Genomic DNA, 21,630 nt, shown 5'->3' with positions numbered 1-21,630 from the left:
TTTAAATTGACTGATTTCCTTATATGAACTGTAACTCATTCAAATCTTTGAAATTGTGGCATGTTGTGTTTATATTTTTGTTCAGTATAGTTTGGCTCACTTGTATAGTTTAACATTGTAAGGATAAACTATTCATGATTTGATTGTTATGTAGTTATATTCTCTAAACCAGATGTAGAAACTGCTCTCTCTGAACTGCAGATTAGTTTAGGCTTTATGTGAGAGCCATCTGGCACATTCTAAATGATCATTGATGATTTCTGTGTTTATTTCACACAATATTTATGACTATGAATACATGTCTCGGTGCTCTAAGGACATTTTAGGCTTAGCGTGGTATTTTTTATGTACTCGTACAAAGACCATTACATAATTTTACTGACCATAAATAGGCTATTTCACACAGAAACCAAAGAGCAAGGATGTAACATTTTATTTTGAGAAATAGAAAAATAGTTACATTGTGTTAAAAGAAGACAGCCCCATATTACACTAACAGTATAAACACTAAGCAATGTTATTATGACACCTTCTCACATCCCATGCATGAAACAGTACTGTACCTTACACCTATTAATGTTCCCCAAAACACACATAAGACACTAACCCTCTCCCATCCAACTTTTTATACATTTGTAAATTTGTTACATTATTGTCATCAAAATTATAAATTTAAACTGTAGTACAACAGTTTGGAAAAAATATTATCTGGCAGCAAAGTGCTCGTATCATGATGTCAGAGAGAACAAATACAATTTACATGAAGTATTTTTCTTCCATTCAAACACCCAGGAATGTTTGTTTCATTGTTATCAGTCTGCAGCCACTTTAAACAGAAGATACAATATTTGATGGGACCTCTTTATTTAGGACAGACACATTTCTAACTGACCAATAAGCAGGGCTTCCTTCCATAAGTAAGGCAAAAGGTCATATGTAAAACAAAAAAACTAAAAGTATGCAGAGGTTAAGACAAAGACTAAGTTAATGTAACTAATTAATAGTTATCCCTATTTTTCCCTCTTCTCCATCACCCTACGACATGGAGCTGGAACTGAAGGAGGTGCGGCTGTAGGTGGTGCTGCTGACGATGCTGTATCGTCTGGAGGGGCCAGATGATCCCAGGTCCAAGCTGCCTCTCCGAGAGCTCGCCCTCGACCCAGTCCTGGAGCCCGATTTGGACCCGGGAGTGGATGAGTTGTACGGACTACTGATCCCTCTGGAGGAGGCAGAGGCAGCCTGGAGCATCTTGACTCCTGTATTATCCTCCACCAAGCAGTTATCCATTGCTTCTTTGTAAGAGATCTTCAGCTTGGTCTTGGGGCAGGTCAGGTTCTTGGCATGGTGCCTCATGTCCTGGAGCTTCTGGGCCCCTCTTCCATCCAGCCAGCCCTCTTTGAGAGCTTCCTTGATGGTCCTCCTCCGTCCCAGCTCTGGGTCATACAGGCCTCCGGTAACAAACTGGAACTCCAGGAAGCGGTGGCCCGCCTCATAGGGAAGCCACTTCTCCCTCATGGCCTCAGCAGCGGACATCTTATGTTTACACTTGATGTCTTCAAACCCGATGTAGGCCTTCTGGGCGGGCTTCAGCCTGGTAGCCATGTCGTTCTCGATGATCCCCTGGCTGGAGGCCTCCTGGATGGACAGGCGCCGTCCATCGGAAGGGTTTACAATGCCTCCGGTGCAAGCCTGGGCCTCCAGTAGTCTCTGGGCAGAAATGCTGTCCACCAGCCCACGTTTGTGAGCCTCGGAGATGGAGATCTTCTCTAGGGCCTCCATGTCAAAGATGGCGCCGACGGGGCTCTGCTCCCCATCCAAGACCACAGCTTCAGCAGGGCAAGCCAGGGAGACAGAGATACTGGCGATATGCTTCAGAGTGCTGGGAGAGGAAGGGTCATCGGGCTGGGTAAAGGAGCTGCTGGTGGTGGATCTGGTGATGGTGGAGCAGTCGCCAATGGAGGAGGGTCCAATGGTAGAGCTGCCAATGATGGAAGTAGATGATGTTGAAGTGATCCGTGGTGAGTAGGTGGTTGATGAAGACAGCAGGGATGAGTATGCTGCTGCTGATGTTGCTGCTGCTCTGGCTTTGGATGATGATGATGTTGATGAGGAGGAGGAAGACGAGGCAGAGGATCTGTTTGCTTTGGTCTTGCTGGTGACGATGTCAGCAAACTGTGTGAGAGTAATCATCTGCGATCTGTACTGGTCGTACAATGATTGGTTGATCACACTCTTCTCCAGCAGCTCTCTGATATCATACTGGATCTCCGTCTTTCTGTCGAAGATGACCAATCTCTTGGATCCATCCTGGGTGGTGATAGTGATTTCCTCCCACTCACACTCTTGCTGCGACAGCTCCAGGAACATCTCGTGGTCGATCAGCCCATTGTCGTACGCTTCCTTCACCGACATATCCTTATTGGTGTCTGGGTCTACAATCACCACCCTCCTCTTCCTTTGAGTGCTCTTCTGGGTGATGGGCTGAGGCGGTTCCTTCTTCTTCTTGATGGAGAGGAGAACCAGGCCAGTCTTCTGGTCTATGATGCAGCGTTTCTTTAGCTGGAGATAAGTTAGGTTGTCCTGGCTGTTTGGATCGAAGAAGCCCTTGGAGTTGTCCCCTTCGCCTGTCAGGATCTGGTTCATTTCCTTGCTGAAGTAGCCCTTCTTATAGGCAGTCACCACCTCGATGCGGTGGCTGTGTCTGGGGTCGATGATGCCCCCGCTGGCAATCTGAGCCTCGAGTAGATGGATCCCATGTCCCTTCTCGATCAGCCCCTTCTCTATGGCCTGGAACAGGGAGATGATCTTGTCCGTGCCTGGGTCTTTATACCCAGTGACGGCCCTCTCTGCAGACAACAGTTTGTCTTTGAACTCCGGCCCAGCCAGGCCCCTCTTGTAGGCATCGACCACGGTCAGACAGAGGTTGTTGACGGGGTCAATCATGAATCCAGAGGCGGCCTGGGCTTCGAGGAGCTCCAGGGTGGTGCTGGGCTTCAGTAACCCTTCCTTCATGGCCTGGTAGATGGACAAGGTCTTGTCGTTTGCCTCGTTGTAGACCCCCGCAATACAGGTGGAGCCACGGAGGTACGACCTCAACCGGTGCTCGATGTCCTGGCAGGTCAGTTTGCCTTCCTTCAGTTGGTCCATGTCAGATTTCTCCAAGAGGTTAGCACTCATCAGGTCTGTGACAGACACCTCTCCCCTGAGACCATTCACTGTCATGGGCTTCTCTGGAGTGGGGAGGATCAGGAGACCTGTGGTGGGTTCGGCCTTGCATCTCTTCTTCAGGGATACGTAGCTGGCTCCCAGCTGGGTGTCTGGGTCCAAGTAACACTCAGGTCGTTGGTTCAAGGCTCGGTACAGATCCTCGTCGATCAGGTCCCGGTCCATGGCTGCATCTTTCGGGAGGAAGACACTGAGGACAGGGTCTATGATTCCCCCTACTGATTCTTGTGCCTGGAGCATCCGCAGAGCTGTGACTCTATCGATCAGGCCCTTCCTCATAGCCTGGCCTGCTGACAAGAGCTTGGTGGTGTTGGGGTCACGGTACCCCAGACATGCAGCCTCAGCAATCAGCAGCCTCTCTCTGTCCTCCTCGTATACCACTCCTCTCTTGCACGCCTCCTGCACTGTCATCTTCTCGTTGGCTCTGGGATCCACAATGTGGCCTGTGGCAGCTTGGGCCTCTAGCAGCAAGATGGCGCTGTCTTCAGAGAGGATGTTCTCTCTCTTGGCCTCTGTGAGGGACATTTTACCTTGAGGTCCCACAGCCACACCAGAGATACTACCATTCCCTTTAAGATTGAGTTTGATGTCCACAGACACCTCGCGGACGGTCTTCTGACCGTTCAGGAGCTGTCCGTAAGTCACTTTGTTGATGACCCCACAGTCCAGCAGCTGCTTGGCAGTCACCATTTTGCAGACACCATCGAAGACCAGCGTGGCGGGGTCCAGGTCTTTCTTTCCACTCTCGTCCGTCTGTGTGTGTTTGGCGAAGGCGTAGGGCCGCTCCCTGAGTTTACTCAACTCTGCCTCCAGGGAGTCTCTGACGGAGGTGAGTTCAGAGAACTGGGTCTGGGTGATCAGCAGCCTGCTCTTATAACGCTCCTCCACCTCCCTCAGCTCTCTCATCAACCGCTCTATCTCAGTCTTCAGAGAGCTCCTCTCCCGCTCCAGCTTCTCCTTCTCTGAGTTAAACTGCCTCACCTCGCCCTCCTTGGACTCGTACTGGCCCTTCCAGTACAGGAAGTCCTTCTTGACCTGAATGGATGAATAAATGTATTAATTGATGGATGAATAAATAATATAAAATATGATAATAATACAACATTTTAAAAAATATGATAATAATACAAATTCATTTAATATGAATCATAAATGAATGAATCAATGGATGGATGGATAGATAGATAAATAAAGGAATTAATTAATTAATCAAATTTAAAATACATATATAAGATTGACTCCAGACAGCAAAGTGAAATCAACAATACACACCTTCTCATTCTCCTCCTGCAGGCACAGCTTGATGCGTGACTCGGACTCAAGAGAGACTTTCATGTGGTTCAGCTCTTCCTCTAGCTTTTGAGAGCGAGCTCTGTCCTGGTTTGTCTGCTTTAGCTTCAACAGCAGAGCATCTCTCTCCATCTCTATCTCGTTGTACTGGGTCTCAGTGGACTGAATCAGACAGGATGTCTGGATGGGGAGAGACGGGGGGTGGTCACTAACTGGCACAGTTTTTTAAAACCTAACCTTAACCTTAACCATACTGCTAACCCGAATGCCTAGTGGTTCCCCTAACCTTGAATTAAGCTTAGTTTTCATAAATATAGCCCATTTTGATTTTGCAGCTGGCCTATCTAAGGGGAAATCGCTCAGTTCTGCCTCCAGGACAAGATTCATGACAATAAATGTCCACCTGCAAAATATTAGTTGAGTGATTAGTTTTAGAATAATTATGAATTATTTTGTTAGAAAATGTCACAGAATTCGATGATTTGGCATTTACAATAAGAACAGCATGCTCTGTTATTGAAAAACAAAACACAGCTCCAATAACTTACCCACACATTGACAATAAGCAGTTATTATTGGTCAATTAAAATTATATGACTAAAGGAATAAATTACCAGAATTGCCCAACATGGAAACAAGAGTGCAATTGGTTTCCTGTACATTCAAAGGAAATAGACAGATACTGTCAGAGACCAATTACCAGTTTCCTAGACTAGACAAACGAGAATCTATCTACTAATATTACTAGATACATGAACACGACAATAATTACAAGGACAGAGACTAAATTAAGACCAGAGGACAAGATCAGTGATGATGTAGACACTGTGGATCAGTGGAGACAAAACAAGGCAAAGGCAAAAAGCATGATGATTGGTAAATCAACAGAGGAAGTATCTAGTTGTGGGCAGGGGTGTGAGAAAGCAGTATGGTGAAGGCAACCACATTGGATGCACAGATTGCATTTGCATTCGTTTTTTTCTTCTTCAATCTTTCAATTGAAAATGCAAATCACAACACATACAAGGATGCATGCCTTGCATGGGTTTCACAATAAACAAGCAAAGGCAGGCATCTACATGAGGTTTGCCAGCATGCAAGATAAACAGATTGTCTGCAGCCAGCTAAAGCTATTCCACCAACTAACTAAATCAGTATAGTCTGATTTGAAGAAACACAAAACAGTCCGACATGAACCTCTGAGGTTCAAGACAAGTACCTCAAAGACCTGACTCTGGAGTTGCCCTATCTCCATCCTGAGTTTCTCCCTCTCCGAAGAGAGCTCTGCCACCAGGCTCTGGGTATCCAGGCTGCTTCCCGAGCTGCTCTTCAGCTGCAGCTCCAGGACAGTGATCTGGGCCACCAGCTCGTCATCAGCCCCCTGTCTGGTCCTCAGCAGCTCCTCCCTCTCATGTTTCACCCTCCTCAACTCCTCCTCGAGCCGCAGTCGCTCTTTGGTCAGGGTCTGGGTCAGGGTCTGGAGACGCTCGTGTTCTATCGAGTTCTCGTTGAGCACTCGGCTCTTCTCCTCGATGGTCTTGTAGAGTGTTTCGTTACGGAGATTAGCCTCGCGGACCTTGGCCTGCTCCTGGAGGAGATGCTGTTGGAGTGACTTCAGCTCGGAGCTCAGAGACGCCAGACACTCCGTGGAGGCTTTGAACTCCTTCAACCTCCTCTCTAGCTCCTCCTGGAGTTTCCTGTGCTCCTCTTCTCTCCTCCTCCCCACGGTTTTGGCCTCCTCCTGACTGCGGCGTAGGGCGGTGATGGTGCTGGTGTACTCCCGCATGGTGTGGTTGGTTTTCTGGAGCTCTGTCTCCATGTGCCTCCTCTTGATCACCTCCTCCTGGCTGGTTCTCCTCAAAGCCTCCACCTCCCCATCTTTCCTTTCAAGAGTAGCCTGCAGCTCCTTGATGCATCCCTGTAACCTGGCTACACTCTGCTCTGCCTTGTTCTTCTCACCGCTCACCTTCTTAAACTCTGTACAGATACTAACCAGCTCCTCCTCCACCTCCCTCAGCCGGGTCACAACCTGGGAGGAGGAGGCCTGCTTGCCCTGAATCTCCCCCAGGAGCAGCTCCATCCTGGTCCTCTCCTCCTCCAATGCTCTCCTCCTCCTCTGCTCCTCGTCCAGGCTGTGTGTGAGGAGGACCAGCTGGCCGCTACTGTCCTGCAGGGCCTTGGTGAGCTCTGACACCTCATCTCTATACTGACTACTGTCCTCCCCTCTCTGCCTGACTAATATCTCCACCTGCGCCTCCAGCTCCCTTCTCCTCCGCGCCTCCTCTGTGACCACAGATCTCTGAGAATGGGCCTCCTCCTCCGCCATATTCCTCTGCTCCTCGGCCTGACTCAGAGACACATTCAGCCTCCTGAGCTGGTCCTCCTGGTCCCTCCTATCAGCCTCTAGCCGTTCACACTGCAACTTGATGCCCTGGTCCACCTCCTCCCTCTGGGAAGACAGGTGCTGGATGTCCGTCCTGCAGATGGTAATCTGGGACTCGTAGCTGAGCTTTAGGTTACTGATCTCCACACTGCATTGTCTCCTTACCTTAGACAGCTCTTGCTCCAGCTCTTTGAAGCGCTGCTCCTCCTCCTCCAGCTGCTTCCTTAACCGCTCTGCCTCCATCTCCTGGGTCCCCACGCTCTTCTCCACCTCCATCTTTGCCCAGTTGGCCTGCTCCAACTCCTTCTGCCTCCTCCTCAGCACCTGCTCGTGCTCATCCTGCTGCTCCCCGTAGCGCTCATCCGCCATCCTCCTCTTCCTCTTCTCCTCCTCGACGAGGGAGTTGAGGCGGGTCACCTGCTCCTGCAGCTCCTTCAGTTGGCCGCGGGTGGAGGCAAGGGAGTCCTGAGTGGCGCTGCACTGCAGGGCCATGCTCCTCTTCACCTCCTCCACAGAGAGGAGCTGCTCCTGCGACTGGGACAGCTCCAGCCGGTAGCGGACTAACGCCTCCTCCAGAGAACTGTTCTTAGCGTTGTGGTCCTCAATGTCCTCTTTGAGCAGCCGTAGCTCCTCCTCCAACAGGTTGATCCTGGTGTTACGCATCTACAGGTGGAGAAGGAAGGATTAGGGTCAAGTAGAGTGGATAATAATATTTGCAACTTGGCAAATAAACTTGAATCTATAATGAAAGCCCTACTACAAGGTCTAAAACAGGGGTGTCAAACTCAATCAGCACAAGGGCCATATTGAAAAAACACAACAAATTTGCAGGTCAGACATGGCCTATTATGTTTTTGTTTTTTTAAATACAACTGTGACACAAAATATGGCCCTTCATAATGTCCACTTATGTACCATCGTGGCACCCTTGCCCTTTTTTCAAGTAACTCACAATTTTCACAAAAAATATGTTGAAATTTACCAAAATATTTGGTCTCCACAATTCTTTATTTCCCTGTTAATATTACAGAACCTTTTTTTTTACAGAACTTAATATGTCCATTTAAATCAGAAAATAAACAGAAATGGCATTGATAAAATTATTGACACCCTAGACTTAATATTTGGTAGCACATAGTTCTGGACTGGACATCAGAACAGTCCAGTGTTTTATCTTGAACCATCTTGAACAATTCCTGGGTGCTTTTTGAAGTGTGTTTGGGGTCATTGTCCTGCTGGAAGACCTATGACCTTCAATGAGGACCCAGTTTTCTGAAATTGGGTCTGACATCACGCTCTAAAATGCCTTGGTATTCTCCTGATTTCATGATGCCATGCACACGTTCAAGGCACCCAGTGCCAGACAGAGGCAGCAAAGCAACCCCAAAACATCACAGATGTTTGACTGAGGGGAAGGTGATATTTTCTTTGAAGGCTTCATGTTGTTTTCTGTACACATAGAGATGGTGTGCTTTACCAAAAAGCTTTGGTCTCATCGGTCCACAGGACATTCTCCCAGAAGGATTTTGGCATGTTCAGGTGTGTTTGGGCAAATCAGGCTTTATTACGTCTCTTACTCAGCAGTGGGATCCTCTTGTGTCTCCTACCATTTAATTGCCTTTCATTGAGTTAGCGACTGATGGTGCGAGTTGAAACTGTCGTACCTTGTGTCTGAAGGTCAGCTTGAATCTGTGTGGCAGTTGATCGAGGTGTTTTCTCCACCACTCAAACAATCCTTCGCTGCAATCTTCCATCAAGTTCTCTTGCGGCCACGTCCAGGGTGGTTGGCTGGTCCAGGCACAGGCCTTAAACGTCTTGATAACATTACATACGGTGGAAACAGGAACATCAAGGACTCTGGAGATGGACTTGTAGCCTTGAAATTGTCCATCCTTGGCTACAATCTTGTGTCGGACCTCCTCAGATAATTCTCTGGTTTTCTTTCTTTTCTCCATGCTCAGTGCGGTACACACAGTGACACAAAACAGGAGAATGAGTCCTTTTCTCTATACAAACTGTTTGAATGAGTGATATTTATATTGGAGGCACCTGCAACTCACCACAGGTGAGTTCAATTCCAAAGTAAAGAAGAATCACTTGTTCGAAATCAAATTATTTTCTAAATACTTCTAGAAGGTGCTAATAATATTTCCCAGGCCATTTTAGGATTTCATTGCGGAATAAGCTAATAAGCGGTAAACGGGACACACTAAAGCAGCACACTAAAGCAGCACAATTGACCTTGAATTCACCAATGGGAGCACATCAGGCCGTAATTTCATGAAGTAGATCACTCAACTGTTGTTTCATTTATACTCGCTTGTGTATCCTATTGTCCTTTAGTAGTAATTTATACCCGCGTGTAAATCCTTTATCTTATTACGTTTTGACACCCAACATGACATTTTCTGTAGGCTACAGCAATGACGGGTCGGAACCGAAACCTGGCATGGTCATTTAGCCTATAACACCTTCGAACTTTCAGTCCGGGTCAGTGCCATTAGTGATGATAAGATACAGTGCACTGGCTAGCTTGTGTGTAGGTATGTGTGTGTTTGGGAGGAGGGGTGTGTGAATGGCAATGCTATTTGGCATGCAGGACGTTGGTAGTGGTTGCTGTGACATAGTAGTGCGGCGCATCGCGGGCTGTATGGAAGCGGGCCAAAAATGAATTGACAACCCCAAATCATTGTGCGGGGCCGGATGAGACCCCGTGTCACGGGGCGGATTTGGCCACGCGGGCTTTGTGTTTGACACGTGGTCTAAAAGCTCATCGTTGTAAAAACACGAGCGGAACAGATTAAATCTCCAGTTCCGTGTGGTTCCTCTCAGTACCTTGAGCGTCTCCATGTTATTGTGTAGTTCTCCCAGGTATTTGTTGTAGTCACCAGACAGGGTGAGCAGCTCTATGTAACGGGTCTGCAGCAACGTAGTCTGGGAAAGAAAGTCAACAATGCAGCGTTAAATAATAGAGACACACAATGACACGAACCACTAAGAGACAGAGACATACAGTGCCTTCGGAACGTATTCACACCCCTTGAACTTCGAATGGATTACATTGAGATTTTGTGTCACTGTAATATAACAAATCTTCCCGGCGTGAAAATGTTCCCGGTTCAGTAATTGGACATGCATCTCTTTACGTGGATGGCTGAGCTCGTGCGGATGAATCCCTCTCACACTCCCTCGACCTCAAAAAACTATTCTGTGGGCAAGCGCATACGCTTCACACATCTGCCAATCAATGTTGGCCAGGAGACACTGACCAATCAGAAGCTTGTTGAGGCATAAGGTCAGCGATTAAATACCCAGATTTGTGCATCAAAGTGCTGAGGGTTGATGTGAGAAGAGATTTTTTGCGATTGCAAAGACTTGGGCGCTACTTTTTCGATTTACAGTGCATATATTTGTTAGTTAGTTAGATAGCTAAAACAAGGGCGAGGGAGGGTGTGAGAGAAACATCCGCATGAGCTCAGCCATCCACATAAAGAGACGCACATGCAATTATTGAACAGGGAACATTTTCACGCTGTGGAAATTTTACAACATGAAGTCACTATTTCACTCTGGGAAGATTTTTACTTGACACCCGACACACAATACCCCATTCTGTCAAAGTGGAATTGTTTTTCTTTTGTTTTTCTCAAAGGGTTATGTTTAGGGCAGATCCAACCCAACACATCACCGAGTACCACTCTTCATATTTTCAAGCATGGTAGTGTCTACATCATGTCATGGGTATGCTTGTCATTGGCAAGGACTAAGGATTTTTTGGGGATAAAAAATAAACTGAATAGTACTAAACACAGAAAATCAGTTCAGTCTACTTTTTAACAGACACTGGGAGACAAATTCCCCTGTCAGCAGGACAATTACCTAAAACACAAGGCCAACTGGAGTTGCTTACCAAGATGACATTGGTTGCATCACCGCCTGGTATGTCAACTGTTCGGCATCTGACCGTAAAGCGCTATAGAGGGTAGTGAATATGGCCCAGTACATCACTGGGGCCAAGCTTCCTGCCATCCAGGACCTATATAATAGGTGGTGTTAGAGGAAAGCCCATAAAATTGTCAGAGACTCCAGTCACCCAAGTTATAGACTGTTCTCTCTGCTATCGCACGAGAGAGAAGGATTATCACCACAGCAAGTAAGGTACTTGGATTCAAACAGACAGGCCTGGATGAGATCTTTAAGGTCAGGGCCCCCCGCAAGGCGCACAAAATAATTTTAGACCCAAGCCACCCCCTGTACCCGGACTTTGAACTACTCCAGGAAAAACAGAACTAGACAATAATTTGTGCCAGGTGTGATATCCCTCCTAAATAGCTCGGGCTAAATTTCCTAAGGACTCAGTAAGAACAGCAGGTTAGTCTTTAAAAAAAAAATGAAATGGTGTGTGACTGTTCTGAAAGTTTTATTGTCAATTTAGTTTTGTATTTAAACGCCACTTTAAACATGTACATGACACTGCAACAACATGTCCCCATGGGGACAATAAAGTCAGTAAGTAAGTAAGTAAGCAGTACCGGAGCACCAAGTCTAGGACCAAAAGGCTCCTTAACAGCTTCTACTCTGTTGTTGTTTATTATCTATGGATAGTCACTTCACCACTACCTACATGTACAAATTACCTCAACTAACCTGTACCCCCACACACTGACTCGATACCTCAATACATAGCTCGATACATAGCCTCGTTATTGTTATTGTATTACTATTTTTGTTTATTTGGTCATTATTTTCTTAACTCTTCTTGAACTGCACTGTTGGTTAAGGGCTTGTAAGTCAGCATTTCACGGTAAAGTCTACACTTGTCGTATTCGGCGCATGTGACAAATAAAGTTTGATTTGATTTGACATGGAATGTGCCCGAGTGGCCTAGTTTCAGTATTGACTTAAATTGTCTTGAAAATCTATGGCAATGATCAATGATCAACATCCAACTTGACAGAACTTAAATAATTGTTTTAAGAATAATGTGAAAATATTGTACAATACAGGTGTGCAAAGCTTTTAGACACTTACCCAGAAAGGCTCACAGCTGTAATCGCTGCCAAAGGTGATTCTAACATGTATTGTCTTAGGAGGTTGAATACTTATGTAATCAAGATATATGGGTGTTTTATTTTTTTATATTAGATTTTATTTTTAATTTTTTACAAATGTTAAAAATTTTCTTCCACTTTGACGTTACAGAGTATTTTGTTTAGATCGTTAACAAAATAGGAGAATAAAATCCATTTTAATCCCAACTTATAACACAACAAAATGTGTAAAAAGTCAAGGGGTGTGAATACTTTCTGAAGTCACTGTAGATACTGAGTGGGCTGTGTGTGGTTGTGTAACAGAGATATAAACTCAGCAAAAAAATAAACATCCCTTTTTCAGGACCCTGTCTTTCTAAGATAATTCATAAAAATCCAAATAACTTCACAGATCTTCATTGTAAAGGGTTTAAACACTGTTTCCCATGCTTGTTCAATGAACCATAAACAATTAATGAACATGCACCTGTGGAACGGTCGTTAAGACACTAACAGCTTACAGATGGTAGGCAATTAAGGTCACAGTTATGAAAACTTAGGACACTAAAGAGGCCTTTCTACTGACTCTGAAAAACACCAACAGAAAGATGCCCAGGGTCCCTGCTCATCTGTGTGAATGTGCCTTAGACATGCAGCAAGGAGGCATGAGAACTGCAGATGTGGCCAGGGCAATAACTTGCAATGTCCGTACTGTGAGATGCCTAAGACAGCGCTACAGGGAGACAGGACGGACAGTTGATCGTCCTCGCAGTGGCAGACCACGTGTAACAACACCTGCACAGGATTGGTACATCCGAACATCACACCTGCGGGACAGGTACAGTATGGCAGGGACAACTGCCCGAGTTACACCAGGAAAGCACAATCCCTCCAGCAGTGCTCTGACTGTCCGCAATAGGCTGAGAGAGGCTGGATTGAGGGCTTGTAGGCCTGTTGTAAGGCAGGTTCTCACCAGACATCACCGGCACAATGTCGCCTACGGGCACAAACCCACCGTCGCTGGACCAGACAGTAATGGCAAAAAGTGCTCTTATCTGACGAGTCGTGGTTTTGTCTCATCAGGCGTGATGGTCGGATTTGTGTTTATCTTCGAAGGAATGAGTGTTACACCGAGGCCTGTACTCTGGAGCGGGATCAATTTGGAGGTGGAGGGTCCATCATGGTCTGGGGCGGTGTGTCACAGCATCATTGGACTGAGCTTGTTGTCATTGCAGGCAATCTCAAAGCTGTGCATTACAGGGAAGACATCCTCCTCCCTCATGTGGTACCCTTCCTGCAGGCTCATCCTGACCTGACCCTCCAGCATGACAATGCCACCAGCCATACTGCTCGTTCTGTGCATGATTTCCTGCAAGACAGGAATGTCAGTGTTCTGCCATGGCCAGCGAAAAGTCTGGGCCCTTTTGGATTGGAGCGTGAGTGCTAGGGCCATTCCCCCCCAGAAATGTCCGGGAACTTGCAGATGCCTTGGTGGAAGAGTGGGGTAACATCTCACAGCAAGAACTGGCAAATCTGGTGCAGTCCATGAGAAGGAGATGCACTGCAGTATTTAATGCAGCTGGTGGCCACACCAGATACTGACTGTTACTTTTGATTTTGACCCTCCTTTATTCAGGGACACATTATTCAATTTCTGTTAGTCACATGTCTGTGGAACTTGTTCAGTTCATGTCTCAGTTGTTGAATCTTGTTGTGTTCATACAAATATTTACACATGTTAAGTTTGCTGAAAATAAACGCAGTTGACAGTGAGAGGACATTTCTTTTTTTGCTGAGTTTAGACACACATTTTAAAGTATCTTTGTTGACTGGATATTATGATTACTGTTTACCTCCTCAGTGAGTTTAGTAGAAGGAGATTGTAGCATGGTCCTCTTCATAGGGATGTTTAGTAGAGTCTCCAGACCAGCACTGTATGAGGCCAACTCCAGCTCATAGTCCTAAAAACATAAAGTCACATTAAAACAAATGTACAATACAAACATATTTTATTACATCACAGAAATGTTAAAACAGACAGGTACTGTTAGATATAATTTGTCAGAAATGGTCTGTACCTTGATGGAGTTGACGCAGGCGTCAGTGTCTCCAAGAACACTCACCACACTCTCCCTCTTCCCCTTGATCTCAGAGTTCAGCACCTAGACAGACACATACATTCATATGTTGGGTTAAATTGACTCCAATAGACACTGAACAACTGGACTGTTTTTTTTTATTGATTAACCTTCTGCTGGTTGAGGTGTTCATCCAGGGCTGTGATGCTGTCTATCTTGGTGGCCTGCAGCGCGTCATGTTTCTGACGAGTAGCACCAATCCACTCACTGAGGACTGAGCTCGTGGTTGTGTACTGCTGGAGCAGATGGAGGTACCCCTCCAGGTCCCGCAGTCTGAGAGACAGGGGAAGCGAGATACAGTTTTTGTAAATAGATTATTTAAAAGTATGTATTTTTAAGTAATCGAAATGTAAAGGAAGGGCAGATAAAAAAAAGGTGTATTGGTGTGGAGAACAGGAAGTCTGTAAACAAGAATCAGAGGGACGACACACAACAAAACAGATCAAGCTACGGAGTGAGATATACACTATATTTACAAAAGTATGTGGACACCCCTTCAAATGAGTGGATTCGGCTATTTCAGCCACACCCGTTGCTGACAGGTGTATAAAATCTAGCACACAGCCATGCAATCTACATAGACAAACATTAGCAGTAGAAATGCCTTACTGAGGAGCTGAGTGACTTTTAACATGGCACCGTCATAGGATGGCACCTTTCCAACAAGTCAGTTCGTAACATTTCTGCCCTGCTAGAGCTGCCCCGGTCAAGTGCTGTTTTTGTGAAGTGAAAACGTCTAAGAGCAACAACTGCTCAGCCGCGAAGTGGTAGGCCACACATGATCACAGAACGGGACACTTCAGCACTTCAAGTGCTGAAGTGTGTAAAAATCGCTTGTCCTTGGTTGCAGCACTCACTACAGAGTTCCAAACTGCCTCTGGAAGCAACGTTAGCACAAAAAACTCATCAAGAGCTTCATGAAATGGGTGTCCATGGCCGAGCAGCCGCACACAATCCTAATGTCACAATGTGCAATGCTAAGTGTTGGCTGGAGGTGTGTAAAGCTCACCACCATTGGACTCTGGAGCAGTGGAAACGTCTCTGGAGTGATGTATCATTCTTCACCATCTGGCAGTACAACGGACGAATCTGGGTTTGGCGGATGCCAGGAGAACGCTACCTTACACAATGCATTGTGCCAACTGTAAAGCTTGGTGGAGGAGGAATAATGGTCTGGGCTGTTTTTCATGGTTTGGGATATGTCTATTGCAGGTCTATTGTAGTGGGAATGAGATAAGGAACCGAAAAGGTGTAGATAGATAAGGTAAAGATAGGTCCATACCTAGAGTCTAGCTGGCTCTGGATGCGTCTCCAGCGGTCAGACAGCTGGTTGACCTGTTCGCTGTATATGGACAGGTCCACGTCACACCTGTGGAAGGCTCCGCCCACCTGGCCATTCCAGTGGACCGCCTTCCCCAGCTCCGTCTCCATGGAGACCAGGACGGCACTCTTCCCCTCCAGCTCCGCCCTCATACTCTACACACACACACACACACACACACACACACACACACACACACACACACACACACACACACACACACACACACACACACACACACACACACAGACACACACAACAGAACAACCTAGATTTTAATCAGAAAGTTAACTGTCCATTTTAGAGTACATACCGAGAACCCAAATAACCACAAAACTCACAGACTCACAAAACATTTACAAGGGCCCTATAAAATCTATTTTATTTATTGGCAAATTCCGTTTAGTTTTTTCCCAAATTCCGTTTTCTCAGTTTTGTTTTTCCAAGTTTCTTTTTTTTGTCCTGCACTGTAAGAGCTCAGAGCATAAACATTTCACTTAAGCCTGAGATAACATCAGTGACCCTGTGCATGTGACTAATAAACTCATCTAATACAAAAAAATACAACAAATAATCACTTTTTTTTTTTTTTACAGAAAAACAATAAAATTGGATGTTCTAAGTTCACAACAGTGCTTAAACCACATCAGGAGAGCACTTTTGAGGTGTGGGAAAGATCTAAGAAATTATACCCTTTAATTCAAGTGCACACCAGCAAGAGACTTGCTTGGTTAGCAGTGTTTCTGTAGCACACATGTGAGTGCAGAGTTTGCTAAACAAATCACCACTGGATTGATGCAAATAATCATGATATCATTCTGCCAGATAGGCATAGACTACTTTGTAATTGACATTTAATTGAGATCATTTTTTGGAAAGCCTTTCCATCTACCAGAAGACGGTTGTCATTAGTTTCATCGCTTGGGGGTACATCAATAAAATAAAACATAAATTGTTCAATTCCGTTTTAATGTCTGGATTCCGTACTCGTTTTCCACATCACGGATTTCATTGGGCCCTAATTTACAAACAGACCATTTTATCCTAGAAGTACCACATACAGCTAACTGACAGGCTGAATAATTGATGTGACAGACACTGCCATTCCCACATTCTTTGGGCTTGTGTGTCATACAGCAACTGTTACCTTCAGAGTGGACCTGTAGTCCCCCACCTCTGCAGGATTCAAGGATGTGGTCTCCTTCTCTGTCAGTCTGGCCTCATGGACCTTAATGATGTCCTCAGCCCTGGACACACTTTCCAGGAGGACCCTGAGAGCCCGCAGCCTGGGAGGGAGAGAGGGGCGGAGGACAGAGGAGAGAGAGAGAAGAAGGGGGAGAGATGCAAAGAAAGAATGAGAGAGAGATGGAGAGAGAGAATTTGTCAAAACAAATTAGTTACACTTGAGCAATGAGTGGTGAGTGTGTATGGACGAGTTTGTCTGTTATTAGAGCACCACTATGGGTATACTGGCAAGGTAACTTTTTCAGGCTGTGGGTGTATGCTCATACACTACAGTATAATGTTTACCTCTGTAGGTATGCTGCGAAGCACTCGTCCAGACTGCCCAGTCTCTCGTTGATGAGGCCGAGTTGGCTGTGTAGGAACGTGGCTTTGTCAGAGTCAGTCATGTTCTCCAGTTCCTTCAGAACACGCTCATTTAGACGCAGGTACTCCTCACGGATAGAGTCCACGTCCCGCTGTACAGACTGTGGAAAACACACACACTTAGTCACATGCACAAACCCAAACCTACATACGCAGTAGTACTCCTAGTAAAGTACACTCCTAGGTATATTCTATCTGTGTGTGTGTGTGTGTGTGTGAGTACCTCTAGCTGTGTGATCCTCAGGCCACAGTCGTGTGCTCCATCCTCTGCCAGACAGATGTGGATGTGCTGAGTAAGCCCCGCCTCTGCCCCCTCCAGTCTCAGTCTGAGCTCGTGCAGCTCCATCAGGCTCTGTGATGTCACCGACGCCACCTTCTTCTTCACCACTACCTTCCTCACATGATCTTGCTTAGTCCCCACTACCTTGGCTTCCTCTTTCTCGGCCACCAGTATCCTGGCTTCCTCCTCTGCTTTGATCTTCTCCTCGTTGCCGGTCTGCTGTGCAGCTAGGGACAGAGAGATGAAATGCTGGTGTCATTTACTGTGAGGTACAGATCCAATTCAGGCTATTGACATGCACTCAGAGTAGACAGGTGTACATCTTCTCACTGTAAACAGGTAGCTGGACCAGCAGGCGGTCGTAGTGAGCATGGGCTCCAGTGTACTGGCTCTCGATGCTCCGCTTGTCCTCGTCCTTGAACATCTCGGAGCCATGGCAACAGTGGGTGAACTCTGAGTAGTGTGCCTCCAGACTCTTCAGGATGCTGCGGTACTCCTCGGGACGCATACGGGACAGCTGAAAGGACACAATAATGCAGTTATCGTAAAAAAAAATTTCAAAGGGCATACTTATTGAGGTTATATATTGTTATTATCATTTTTAGGTATTTTTGTTGTAATCTTAGTATAAGTAAACCGTGGGCTGTATAGCAAAGTGCAACCCTGACACTTGAGCTAGTGGTCTTCTAAGTAGTTACAAGGATGTGTTTACGGAGATGATGGTGGTGACAATGATAGTGGTTACCGCAGTGACTTATAGACTTACCATGGTGACGGTGAGTGAGTTGATACGTGTGAGGTCCTGGACATAGTACTGCCAGGAGATGAGACTCTTGATGTTGATGTAGAGCTGATTCCACACAGACAGGATGGCCTCATAGTACTGCTCATTCCTGATGGACCACACAACACAGATGGTGATTTAATTCTCACATTGTGTGTGTGTGTGTGTGTGTGTGTGTGTGTGTGTGTGTGTGTGTGTGTGTGTGTGTGTGTGTGTGTGTGTGTGTGTGTGTGTGTGTGTGTGTGTGTGTGTGCGTGTGTGCGCACTGCGTGTCTGCATGTGTGTGTTCTTACTTGTTGGCCATGTTGATGCCAAGGGAGTTGGGTGGTGGCACCAGCAGACAGACAGAGGGCACCAGCATGTCCAGTCCTCCTGGTCCTGTTACCTGCCACTTACTGCGCTGGGAGTTGTCTTTCAGTATGCCCTCGTTGCCCTTCAGAATCACCTTCTATAGAGGGACATGCACAATGTTAGACAGGAGTGTGTGTGTGTGCATGCATGTAAGAGAGAGAGAGCTTGTGTGTGTGTATGTTCATGTCTCGGACCTGGTCTTGTTTGAAGTCACACAGGGCCTGTACCATAACAGGACTACAGCTCTTCTCCTCTTCAGGGTTACGTGGTCTGAGCCTCACGATGCTCTTGGACTTGTTGACCAGGTGCTGCACCTGCCTCTTATTCTCCATGATTCGCTCCTTCTCTTTCTGTTGGAGGTTAAGGGTCAGAGGTCAATATCCCTACCAGAGGAAAGGGGGAGCAATTCTATTCTATCTTCACAAATTACTTCGTATTCCACACGTAGTGAACTAGTCCTTCACCAGAGTGACTACACTCTTAGAAGAAATATGTGATATATAGAACCCTAAAGGGTTCTTTAGCTGTCCCCATTGGAGAACTCTTTGAAGAACCCTTTTTGGTTGCAGGTAGAACCTTTTGTTCCAGGAAGAACCCCTTTGGGTTCCATGTAGAACCCTTTCTACAGAGGGAACCCAAAAATGGTTCTACCTGGAACCAAAAATGGTTATCTTATGGGGACAGCCAAAGAACCCTTTTGGAACCCTTTTTTCCAAGAGTGTACAGTACAGTCTGTAAGTAGTGCACTATAAGCAGAATTGGGTGTTTGAGATATAACATTGTACAGTATATCTGTGGTACCTTCAAAGATGTACATGTCTTACCTCCAGGCCTTTGAGTAGTTCCAGCAAGTTTTCAAGGGGCGTGTTTCTGTCGCTGGTGAACTTCTTACGGATGTTCTCATGCGCCTTCTGCAGCTTATTGTACATCTCATTGGCCTCCTTGAAGAACTCGCTGTAGGCAGCATTCTCCTTCAGGTGGACATGGATACACTTGGTGATCTGGAGGAGCCAGCTCCACTGGGTCTGCAGAGTGTCCATGTAAGCCTGTAAGAAATTTAAAAAGAAGGATAGAGGGATTAAAGAACAAATAAAAGGGGGATTGAAAGGAAGATGAGAACTCATATCAAAATAACCATCCCAGCAAATTAGATAGCTAGACATTGCTAGATATCATGGGCCCCAGGAAGAGTAGCTTTTGCGACTGTAACAGCTAATGGCGATCCAAATAATCAAGTAGATATTCTTCTAGACAGACATCTCCTAACCTCGATCTTGTCAGAGGCAGGGTGGGGGTTCTTCAGAAGGCTGTCCACTTTCAGCTTCAGTTTATTTAGGTCCTTATCCTTCTCCTCCAGGGCACTCATCAGTTTCTGACAGAGAAAAACAACACAGTTTACAGACAACACAGTTAGGGCAAAACTGGAGAGATAGAATGACTGTTTGGCCCTGGGGAACCATTGGGACTGAAAAATGATATGTGGTTTCATTGCACAAGTTTCAGAGGTTTGGCAATTGGCATTATACTTCCCCAGGGTACATAATGCAAAACAGATTAACAACACATAATGATATACAGACACACAATACACTAGACGTCACGGGACTAGAGACTGCCAAACATCACCAATGAACAGGAACAATTACAGCTAGTCTGCGTCCCAAATGTCACCCTATTCCCTACATTAGTGCAGAGCCCTGGTTAAAAGTAGTGCACTATATAGGGAATAGGGTTCCATTTGGGATGCAGTCAGCCTGTATTGCCTCTATGGGAATCATCAATTAGCCTCTCCACCCTCCCACTGTGACACTTCCCCCTCTGACGCTTGATCTTTAACCCTTGACCCAGTCCTTACCGAGTAGCTCTCCTGCTTCTTGGGGATGTAGAGGTCGATGTTCTTGTCCCCCCAGTCGAACACCAGCTCCTCCTCCTCTCTCACGTTCACCCACATGATCTGTCTACTGATTGCCTCAATGATCTGCTGCATCTCCCTCAGCTGGTTGCTACGACCATGAGACATTTTCTGACAGAGCGATAAACATGGTGAGACGCATCAGTAGTTAGGTACAATCAATAAAGTCACAAATCCATTGTGGCATGACGAACATAGACAGACAAATGAAAACAAACATGTTCAGTACAACACAAACCTAAAGAAAGATGATATAATAGTACAACAACCGTATTATACAGTAATGCAGGGGTGTGTATGTGTGTTTTCCCCAGAGCCTCTGTCACCTGCAGCGTGTCCCATTCCTGATCCAGAGCATACTGGTTGGCCTTGTTTCCTTTCTTAATCTGTAGGGAGGAACACACAAACACTGAGAGAGAATCAGACACACTTAGTCAGAATCAGACACAAACACAATCCCAGAAATAGAATGTGTATGAGAGACAGTGTGAAAGTAACTGTGTCTGTGTTTGTGACAGGTGTGTGTGTGTGTGTGTGTGTGTGTGTGTGTGTGTGTGTGTGTGTGTGTATATGTGGGTACCCACCAGTTCAACCTTGGCCTTGTCCACCTCGGGGCTTCTCTGTATCGAGCTGTGGAACTTGCTGTGGCTGATCAGCTGCTGCTCAATGTCTGCAGAGTTATCTCTCCACTGAGCGGTCTCTATCAGATGCTGGAATACAAACACATTACGATCACATTATAACTGCATCTCAAATACATTAGAACTACATTTCAAATATATTATAACTGCATGTCAAATACATTATAACTACATGTCAAATACATTATAACTACATGTCAAATACATTATAACTACATGTCAAATACATAACTACATGTTAAATACATTATAACTACATGTCAAATACATTATAACTACATGTCAAATACATTATAACTACATGTCAAATACATTATAACTATGTGTCAAATACATTATAACTACATTATAACTACATGTCAACTACATTATAACTACATGTCAAATACATTATAACTACATGTCAAATACATTATAACTACATGTCAACTACATTATAACTACATGTCAAATACATTATAACTACATGTCAAATACATTATAACGACATTTCAAATACATCATAACTACATGTCAAATACATTGTAATTACATTTCAAATACATTATAACTACATTTCAAATACATTATAACTACATGTCAAATACTTTTTAAACTACATGTCAAATACATTATAACTACATTTCAAATACATTTTAAACTACATGTCAAATACATTAAAACTACA

The 21,630-nt window shown here is 45.4% G+C and overlaps 1 protein-coding gene across 2 annotated transcripts in view; it reads right to left on the bottom strand.

The window, feature by feature from the left end:
• Positions 1-418: 418 nt before the first annotated feature.
• LOC112250196 (desmoplakin) overlaps positions 419-21,630 on the bottom strand; it is a 32,352-nt gene continuing 11,140 nt past the window's right edge. Inside the window, exons 5-24 of one of the 2 annotated variants that reach the window (XM_024420141.2) lie at positions 20,907-21,032; positions 20,649-20,708; positions 20,266-20,433; positions 19,678-19,782; positions 19,235-19,456; positions 18,605-18,760; positions 18,353-18,507; positions 18,042-18,168; positions 17,606-17,792; positions 17,219-17,502; positions 16,918-17,096; positions 16,535-16,673; positions 15,349-15,542; positions 14,177-14,339; positions 14,007-14,090; positions 13,782-13,889; positions 9,734-9,832; positions 5,735-7,561; positions 4,498-4,695; positions 419-4,260 (exon numbers count right to left, since the gene is read on the bottom strand). In XM_024420141.2, the coding sequence (XP_024275909.1) occupies positions 1,036-4,260; positions 4,498-4,695; positions 5,735-7,561; positions 9,734-9,832; positions 13,782-13,889; positions 14,007-14,090; positions 14,177-14,339; positions 15,349-15,542; positions 16,535-16,673; positions 16,918-17,096; positions 17,219-17,502; positions 17,606-17,792; positions 18,042-18,168; positions 18,353-18,507; positions 18,605-18,760; positions 19,235-19,456; positions 19,678-19,782; positions 20,266-20,433; positions 20,649-20,708; positions 20,907-21,032 (7,806 nt within the window). In that variant the 3' untranslated portion in view covers positions 419-1,035. The remainder of the gene's footprint in view (positions 4,261-4,497; positions 4,696-5,734; positions 7,562-9,733; positions 9,833-13,781; positions 13,890-14,006; positions 14,091-14,176; positions 14,340-15,348; positions 15,543-16,534; positions 16,674-16,917; positions 17,097-17,218; positions 17,503-17,605; positions 17,793-18,041; positions 18,169-18,352; positions 18,508-18,604; positions 18,761-19,234; positions 19,457-19,677; positions 19,783-20,265; positions 20,434-20,648; positions 20,709-20,906; positions 21,033-21,630) is intronic. The other variant, XM_024420150.2, reaches the window with a different exon arrangement.

This window comes from Oncorhynchus tshawytscha, linkage group LG01 (assembly GCF_018296145.1).
Source record: "Oncorhynchus tshawytscha isolate Ot180627B linkage group LG01, Otsh_v2.0, whole genome shotgun sequence".
Taxonomy (NCBI): Eukaryota; Metazoa; Chordata; class Actinopteri; order Salmoniformes; family Salmonidae; genus Oncorhynchus; species Oncorhynchus tshawytscha.
Note: the sequence above shows the minus strand (reverse complement) of the source record. Positions and strands in the feature narration are given on the sequence as shown.